The sequence below is a fragment of the Daphnia carinata genome, chromosome 9 (genome assembly GCF_022539665.2).
Source record: "Daphnia carinata strain CSIRO-1 chromosome 9, CSIRO_AGI_Dcar_HiC_V3, whole genome shotgun sequence".
Classification (NCBI taxonomy): Eukaryota; Metazoa; Arthropoda; class Branchiopoda; order Diplostraca; family Daphniidae; genus Daphnia; species Daphnia carinata.
In genome coordinates, this window is record NC_081339.1 from 582,089 (window position 1) to 591,978 (window position 9,890).

Below are 9,890 nucleotides of genomic sequence, written 5' to 3' on the forward strand. Positions count from 1 at the left end.
TCGGGAAACCCAGGAAGAGCTGGAGATCCCCCCAACTTGTCCGACATCATCACAGCAGATAGACAAGCGCCAGACAGAACGACTACGATTCCGAAACCGTCGATACCACTGACCGACAACAATATTGGCGGATCCCGGCCAGTTTCGAACCGCATTCCGGGCGCCGCGCAATATCACCATCACAGAGCTCCAAACTCTCCTATAACTTTTTTTACCAACAATATGGCTTATTCTTATTCCCCTACCAGGGCAGCTACAGTAAACGATTTAAATGATTTACAAAACAACCAGCATACCTTTTCACGATTGCAATTACTTCCTCCCTTTTCCGGTAGTCCAATTTCTCGCTTTGACTCTTGGCTAGAATCTTTTGAGAGTATAGTTGATGGGGCAGGATGGTCTGAAGGGAAAATTATTCAGATGATGCGAGCAAAATTAACAGATAAAGCTTTTTCACTCATACAAACCTTAATTTAAAAACATCCATACGACTATGGTTCCATTAAAACGGCTTTGCTCGATCTCTTCCACGGGGATGAAAATGTTGATGTATACATTAAGAAATTCAATAAAGCTAAACGTAAACCTGGAGAAAAAACTGTAGATTATGCTCATCGTCTACAGGAAATTTTTGAAAAGGCATATCCTGATGGTTATATGGAAAAATCTTTCGCAGTTATTCTCATGCAGAAATTTATCGAAGGATTGGATTCAAAATTGCAAGCTCAGCAAGGTCAGATATAAGGAATTCAAAGATTTTCACGAGCTCGTACCAGCAACTCGCGTTTACGCCGTTCGGTTGGAAGCCTTGGAAACAGACAATGAGAAGCATGAATTTGTTAGGGCAATTGATGAGTCATTTAGCACGAAAAATTCGGAATTAAAAGAACTTAAGCAAATGTTAAGTGACCAGAAAGAAATTGTAAGCAGTGCCGTTGCCAATATTCGCCATAGCCATAAGCAAGGGGATAATCCAAAGTCGGATACAGATGAGATTAAGGATGTTCTTCACGAACTCACACAGGCTGTTAAACGACTCCAGCAAGATAGGAAAGATTGTTCTCCGGCTACACCAGGCCCTCCTTATAGGAAACAAGTTTCATTGCAATCGAATAACGCTAATCAAGACAGAAACTGGAGGCCTCCCCAGCATCGTCTCAGTAATAATTATAATAATAATAATTATAATCCTAACCCTTACCAACACCAACCTTTTCGATTTCCAAACAGACCGACGCCAGTTGCGCCCTCTTTCTCAAGGCCACCTAGCAATAATAATAATAATAGGTCAGATCAGCAGATAATAACTTGTAGTTTTTGTGGTTACCGCAGTGACACTCAGTCCAATTGTCGTCAATTTCAGCGTCACACTCTGGAACAAGCCCAGCCTCCAATCTGCTATTCCTGTCGAGAAATTGGGCATAAGTCTAATATTTGTCCAAAATATAGGAATTCACAAAGACCTAATATTCCAGGGCCCCCTCAACACCAGAGAAACCAGTAGGTATCAACTGTAGCTTCGGGTCAGTTGATAACGAGCCTCATATTAAACCCCGACAAGTCGCAAAATTAACCACTATTACGAATGAATCGACCCCTAGAATTCCATTGAAAATTTTTCAGATCCCGTTACAAGCATTATTTGATACAGGCGCGTCTAAAAGTATTATCCATGAGAGATTATTTAATAAGTTACCCCCTAGAGGTCAGGTGATCTGCAGTCAGCTTGACTTCGATTTATATGATGTAGGGGAGAAGAAATTACATACGCTGGAAAGAGTTATTTTACCCGTACGATACGGAGAAACAGTTTTTGAGCAAGAATTTATTGTTACTAATGGTGTTTCTAAGGACTGTATCCTTGGATGGGATGCAATCCAGAAGCACGGATTTCGGCTTGACGGAGAAGCCAGGAGCATTTACCTAGCGAGGGATCAGCAGGGATCAGCCATCTCTGAGGTACCCGACATGGCAGTTGCTACGGTCAAAAAGACGACGCTATTTCGTCAGACGTCGATAGTAGTTGCAGCGCAAATGAAAGATTCATTTCCGTATGTCCCACAAAATACAGCGTTTTTATTTACCCCAGCAAAAGATCTGCCAGCAGGCATTTATATCGAAGAATTTATCGGCAATGTATCGGGAGATGGAACTTATAAAATTTTGGTCGAGAATCATTCACTACATCAAATCAAAATTCCTAGAAACACTAAATTAGGCGTAATTGAAATAGTTGGGAATGTTATCGGAAAAATTTCTTTAGTGAAATTAGAAGATAATCCTAAACCAGTAACTGAGCCAGTTTTAATCACAGAAGTAGATTCCGAATTTCAAGAGCCGCTTTCAAAATTATTAGATGACTTTCACGACTTGTTCGCGTCCAAAGATTCAGAATTAGGAAACACCAACCTTATAAAACATACGATTGATACACAAGGACGAGGCCCCATTCGACAACGCCCATACAGAGTAACAAATAACCAAAGGAAATTATTAGATGATAAAATTCAAGAAATGCTTGATGCAGATGTAATCCAATATTCGCATTCTCCATGGGCTTCACCCGTGGCTTTAGTAGAAAAGAAGTGTGGAGAAGTAAGATTTTGTGTGGATTATAGGAAATTAAATAGTATTACGAAAAAAGATTCATTCCCTATGCCTAGGATAGACGAAACATTGGACAAATTATATGGAAAGAAGTTTTTCACAACCCTCGATTTAGCTTCAGGCTATTGGCAAATTCAAATTGATGATCCAGCTATCGAAAAAACAGCGTTTGTGGTAGAAAACAACCTCTACGAATTTAAACGTATGGCATTTGGCTTGTGCAATGCACCTGCCACATTCCAACGGCTAATGAATTACGTACTGAAAGACGTTTTAGGAAGTAAAGCATTAGTTTATTTGGATGATGTTATAATCTTTTCCGACACTTCAGAAATTTTTGAATTATTACGGGATGCCAATCTGAAATTAAAACTCAAGAAATGCCAGTTTATTAAACGCTCAGTAAATTATCTAGGTCACGTAATATCGACCGATGGTGTTAAGCCTGATCCGAGCAAAATTGATAAAATAGTCAATTATAAAACACCGACTTCAGTCGATAAAGTTGTTGGGGCGTTGGACTCCCTAGAACTAATGTTAGTCACTGGGGAATGGAATTACAGTTTATTGCATGTGGCAATAAGAGTTAATGGGAAAATCGAGGCGACGATTCTTGGGGGACGTAACTAATACGTTGCCTCCGATATCTATAAAAAAAAACCAAAGTCCAAGCCCGGAGTCAGTTAGTAACTTAGATCTTCTCGAAGTGTTTGTAAGTCTAATTATTCATTTGTGTCAGTGAAATAAAAGTCCTTTAACCGCGGTCACAACATTTGGCGACGAGATGTACTCAACTAGCTTAGTTACAAGTGAAACTGACGAGTGAAGAAAATAGTGATGGCGCTTTCAAAAGAGGATTTATCGCAGTTGTTACTAGCTCAGCAGCAACTCTTTGCAGAACAACAACATAAGTTGTTGGAAGAAGCAAGAGCAGATTCGGCTAGGAGAGAAGAGCTTCTATTGAGAAGTCTGAGCCAGCTTCATACGAAGATGGAGGATGAAACCGAAACTGCATCGGATTTGATTTTATCGGCGTTATCAAAGCGAATTCCAGAATTCACGTTCGAACCTGAAAATGGTTGCACATTCCATGTGTGGTACCAGCGATTCGAAGACGTGATGTCGCAAGAGGGATCGAAACTGAAGCAGGAAGCCCAGGCTAGATTTTTGATAACAAAGCTAGATGCAGCCTGTTACGCGCGATTGGTAGATAAAATCTTACCAAAAAAGCCAACAGAATTGAATTTAAAAGAAGCAGTCGAGATCCTGGAAAAGATGTTTGAACAGAAAATGACTACGTTCAGAAAAAGGTATGACTGTTTCAAAGTAATCAAACCGCCCACGCAAGATTACGCTACATTTTCTACACTGGTAAATCGCAAGTGCGAAAGGGCCCAATTGAATCAGATGTCAGACGATGACTTTAAGTGTTTAGTCTTTGTTTCGGGTCTCCAATCTCCAGAAGACGCAGAGATGAGAACACGTCTTTTACGGAAACTGGAACAATCAGATAGAGTGACACTAGACGAATTAGTGGCGGAATGTGAACTGGTTTTGGCGTTAAAAAAAGACGCGAAGCTGATCGAACAATCAACATCGCAGGTCCAAGCCATAAAGAAAAACCAAAAACGTCGTTCCAAAGAGGTCCAAAGAATGAGACCCAATTTAAAAAGAAGAAAGCGGTGGAATGCTTTGTCTGCGGCGGGGAACATTTTGCACGAGATTGCCCAGAAACTACTAAGCCAACGAAGGGCAAAAAGTTTCAACATAAGGTTCATTTTAACACCAATAGAAAACAAACCAATGCGGTTACGGGTTCTAAGAACTTAAACGGGCGCAAATATGTCCAGCTATTAATTGAAGAGGTGCCGATTAGAATCCAAATCGACACTGGAGCGAACATAACTATGAATAACGGTGAATCCTGGAGGAAACTCGGAAAACCAGATTTGCAAGAGACTCAAGACGACGTTCGGAACGTATTAGGAGTGCCTTTAAAAACGTACGGCCGATTCGCAACGGAGTTTTCAGTGGAAAGTTTCACCGGACACGGATTCTGTTACGTCACAGATAACATTCAACTAATGGGAATTGACTGGATTGAACAATTACCACCCTTTCGAGACACGTTTAAGACGATTTGCTGTAAAGTGGTACGGAACTATACCCATGAGGAGGTAGTAAACCACCTACGGAAAAGGTATAAAGAAGTCTTTAAATCAGGTTTAGGCCGATGTACAAAAATGGAAGCCAAGTTGGTATTGAAACCTGACGCTCAACACATTTTCAGAAAAAAAAAAACAAGTGCCTTTTGCCACCCTATCAAAAGTAGATAGTGAGTTAGATCGTTTAGTGAAGGAAGGAGTGATTTACCCGGTGGATTATAGTGTTTGGGCAGCACCAGTGGTGGTAGCACAAAAAGCTAATGGGAAGATCAGACTTTGTGCGGATTTCTCAACAGGTCTGAACGACCAACTTCAGCTACACCAACACCCACTACCGACAGCAGAAGAAATTTTCGCAAAACTGAACGGTGGGGAGTGGTTCGCCCATATCGACTTTTCGGATGCCTACAATCAGCTAATGGTCGACGAAGAATCCCAAGAGCTCCTAACAATTAACACGCATCGCGGTTTATATCGTTTCAAGCGGTTAGCTTTTGGAGTAAAATCAGCACCCGGCATTTTTCAGAAAGTGATGGACGCAACTATTGCGGACCTGGAGGATGTTGCTGCCTTCTTGGACGACCTAATCGTTAAGGGCCGGACGCAAGATGAATTGATTCACAATCTGGAATTGGTATTTGAACGGCTACAGAAGTTTGGATTCAGAGTACGTCTGGATAAATGCACCTTCATGATGCCGAAAATTTAATACCTGGGGTTCGTCATCGATAAAGATGGAAGACGTCCGGATTCTACGAGGGTTGAAGCTATCGAGAAAATGCCGCCACCGCAAGAAATAAATCAAGTGAGGTCTTTCCTTGGAATGATCAATTATTATGGAGCGTTCGTATCGGGAATGAGAGAAATTAGAGCCCCACTGGATGCACTATTAAAGAAAGATGCAAAATTTGTCTGGACACCACAGTGTCAAAAATCGTTCGAGCGAGCGAAGGAAATTTTGTCGTCAGATTTACTTTTGACGGATTTCAATCCGAAGTTGGATATTATAGTCGCAGTAGATGCTTCAGATTACGGTATCGGTGCAGTAATTCTTCATCGTTTCGCTGACGGAAAACAAAAGGCCATAGCGCATGCAAGTCGCGCTCTTACCGCAGTAGAGAAAAACTACGGTCAAATAGAAAAAGAAGGTCTGGCCCTTGTTTTTGCCGTGCGAAAATTTCATCGATATATTCATGGTCGGAAGTTTACACTCCAGACAGACCACAAACCCCTGTTGTCTATATTTGGAAGTAAGAAAGAAATACCTATCTACACGGCGAATCGCCTGAAAAGATGGGCATTGATCCTGATGACTTATGACTTCACCATTGAATATCAGAAGACAACCGAATTTGGTCAAGTAGACGCACTCTCACGTCTTATGGATCAGCAAAGGACCCAGCCAGAAGACATGGTCATTGCAAAAATTGAACGAGACGTCAATGCAGTATGGGCCGAAGCACTGCGAGCATTACCCGTCACGTCACGGGAAATTGCAAAAGCTACACATAATGATCCAGTGTTACCCCAAATTATAAAGGGAGTGAGCACAGGAAGTTGGCAGGAGGGTCAACCAGGATCTGCGCTAGCTGCATTCCGTAACCGAAGGGAATCGCTTTCGGTAATAAAGAATTGTTTATTCTTTGGCCACAGAATCGTGATTCCTCAAGTTTTACAACACCGAGTGTTGACCATGTTACACGAAGGTCATCCTGGATCCACTCGCATGAAAATGTTAGCGCGCAGCTATGTGTACTGGCACAACATCGATCAAGACATTGTAGACTTGGTGGGAAGATGCACAAAGTGTCAGGAGTCAGCTAAAAATCCTGTTAAAAACGAGTTAAGTTCGTGGCCTAAAACTACGGGCCCCTGGCAACGAATTCACATAGATTTTGCTGGCCCATTGGAGGGGAAAATGTTCCTAGTGGTAGTTGATGCTTTTTCTAAGTGGCCAGAGATCATCGAGATGACCTCGACAACTACAGAAGCCACAATCCTCCAACTACGCAAGATCTTCGCACAATTTGGATACCCAAATATGCTCGTTTCGGATAACGGAACTCAATTCACGGCTGCAGTGTTCCAAGATTATTGTGAAAAACACAACATCCAACATGTCAGATCATCGCCGTTTCACCCGCAATCGAATGGCCAGGCAGAGCGATTTGTCGACACATTTAAAAGAGCATTGAAGAAAATGAGAGGGGAGGGAGCTGTAGGTGAAACTTTACAGACATTCTTGTTTACCTACCGCAAGACGCCATGTCCATCCGCACCTAATCAGCTGTCCCCAGCAGAAAACTTCATTGGCCGACCTTTAAGATCGACATTATCGAGCCAGAACACCTTTGAAGATAACACAACGGGAGAAAAAGATGTGAACATGGAAGAACAATTCAGAAAAAAACATGGCGCGCGTGAGAAAAGTTTTGAAGTAGACCAGCTAGCTTACGCCCGTGATTATCGTCCGCGAAGACCGAGATGGATAGCGGGAAAAATCATTGAAAAACGGGGACGCACGATCTACGTGGTAGAAGTGATCGAGGGTTTATGGGTTCGTCACGCAAACCAGCTTCGTCGTAGGACACAGTCAGATGATGCAGGGAACGATACGGCAGAGGCAGACCTGTGGCAGATGTTCGAGCTACCAAAAGATTCGAACACCAAAGGGAGATCAACACCGCAAAGTCACGAAACTCAACCGGTCATGTCTACCGAAGAGGAGCAGGTGACAACTCCCGCACAAGAGGACGAAAACCTTGCAGTACCACCGGAGCGTGAGAAAAGTAACGACCCTACACCCATCATCACGGAAGAGACCAGGGAGGAACAGCAATTGATTCCAGGAAATCAACCAGCAGCCTCTCCCAGTTCAACGCGCCTTCGTTCCAGTAGAATTCCCAGACCAACATCAAGATTAATAATCGACCCTCAAAAGAAAACATACGTTTAAAACTCAGAAGGGAGGTGTTGGGGCGTTGGACTCCCTAGAACTAATGTTAGTCACTGGGGAATGGAATTACAGTTTATTGCATGTGGCAATAAGAGTTAATGGGAAAATCGAGGCGACGACTCTTGGGGGACGTAACTAATACGTTGCCTCCGATATCTATAAAAAACCCCAAAGTCCAAGCCCGGAGTCAGTTAGTAACTTAGATCTTCTCGAAGTGTTTGTAAGTCTAATTATTCATTTGTGTCAGTGAAATAAAAGTCCTTTAACCACGGTCACAACAGAAGTCATATCATTTCTCGGATTAGCTGGATACTACAGAAGATTTATTAAGGATTTTGGATCAATTGCCAAACCCTTAACTCGTTTAACTCATAAAGATCTTAGCAGCAAGCCTTTTAGTTGGGGACCTGAGGAACAAGTTGCTTTCGAGAAATTCCGTAATTCTCTAGTAACGCCACCAGTTCTTGCTTACCCCAATTTCAATAAAAATTTATCCTTTTCACCGATGCCTGCGATTACGGCATTGGAGCAGTGCTATCCCAAATTCAAAATGGCCAGGAACACCCCATAGCCTACTCCAGTAGACAGTTAACAAAAGCAGAATCGAATTATAGTACGACAGAGAAGGAAGCCTTAGCAGTCGTAGATGCCATCAAGCATTTTAGGCATTATCTATTGGATAAACCTTTTGAAATTATCAGTGACCACCGCCCCTTGCAATGGCTTAAAGAACAAAAGGATAATAATGGTAGATTAGGAAGATGGGCTATACTATTGGCCGCAACGAATTATGAATTGAAATATAGGCCGGGACGTGTTCATCAAAACGCAGATTGCCTGTCACGCTTAAAAGTAGCTAGTATACAAACAAATAGAAATATTACCTTAATTTGTGAGAAACAATTGGAAGACGACCTTTGCATAGCCATTCGTAATTATTTGGATAACGGAGAACTTGATCAAGCTTTTCTTCAATCTAAACCAGAATGGGTAAAAGAAATTGATTATTTTGAAGTTATTGGTGGTACACTTTACCGGCACGTGCTTCCACCTGCCGATAGCAAAAGAAACGAAACTAACCATCAGTTAGTCTTGCCTGCATCGTTACGCCATCTAGTGCTCAAAGAACTACATGACGCACCGATGGGCGGCCATTTAGCTTTTTATAAAACCTATTTGAAAATAAAGAATCATTATTATTGGCCAAATATGAGGAAGGAAATTAAAGAGTACTGTCAAGCTTGTGAGGTATGCATCGCCAACACTTCTTCAACATACAGAGCATTGTTGCATCCTCATGAAATAGCAAAGGCTCCTTTCCAAGTCATTGGGATGTACTTTTTGGGTCCTACTACGCCAGCTTCGCCTAATGGAAATAGTTATATTTTAGTTATTACCGATTATTTCAGCCGATGGGTAGAAGCTGTTGCGCTCAAAGATCAAACCGCGCAGACGACAGCAGATTGTGTATATAAGACAATTATAGTTAGACATGGTATGCCTAAAGCTATTCTTTCTGATCGTGGAACCAATTTCACGTCGAAGCTATTCCGTTATTTCTGTAAAAAATTACAAATTGATCAAAAATTAACAACTGCTTACAATCCAGCTAGCAACGGAGAGACTGAAAGATTTAATCGAACATTAACAACAATGTTGAGAAAGGAATTAAAAGATGGTGAACATGAGAACTGGGAAGATATGCTGGATGATGTTTTATTTGCTTACCGTAGTTCTGTCCATTCTTCGACATGTGAAACCCCGTATTATTTACTGCACGGTAGAGATCCCAATATACCTATAAATGAATTCCTTAACGCTTCCCCAAAAACATTTACCTCCGCATCGGATTACGTAGGTAACTTGACTGAACGCCTGCGTTACAGTTTCCAGCGCGTCCGTGAGGAGAGCGAAAAAGCAAGGAAACGTCAGAGGGAACAATATAATAAAAGAGCGAATGTAAAACAGTAAATGGTAGGTGATAGAGTATTATTAGATATTAGGGTAGTTAAAGAGGGCGATAGTAGGAAATTTACCTCTAAATATAAAGGTCCTTATAGAGTTGTAAAAGTTTATTCTAATAATACAGTTGATATAGCTGATAATTCATACATCTGTCAACGAACTCACGTTAACCGCCTAAAACCCCTGTACGAAACAAT

General features: G+C 41.6%; 2 protein-coding genes across 2 annotated transcripts; both read left to right on the forward strand.

The window, feature by feature from the left end:
• Positions 1 to 3,444: 3,444 nt before the first annotated feature.
• LOC130697282 (uncharacterized) lies at positions 3,445 to 4,437 on the forward strand. The gene has a single exon (XM_057520212.1). It carries the CDS (start codon positions 3,445 to 3,447, stop codon positions 4,435 to 4,437), a length of 993 nt encoding a protein of 330 aa, XP_057376195.1.
• A 77-nt stretch (positions 4,438 to 4,514) lies between these two features.
• Positions 4,515 to 7,728, forward strand: LOC130697283 (uncharacterized protein K02A2.6-like). Its single transcript, XM_057520213.2, is given in 2 exon segments — positions 4,515 to 4,910; positions 4,912 to 7,728. Coding segments are annotated over 2 exon segments (3,213 nt in total).
• Positions 7,729 to 9,890: the final 2,162 nt, after the last annotated feature.

Bases quoted from the DNA above. Each gene is read 5' to 3' on its own strand.
- LOC130697282 (XM_057520212.1), top strand. From the start codon at position 3,445: ATGGCGCTTTCAAAAGAGGATTTATCGCAGTTGTTACTAGCTCAGCAG.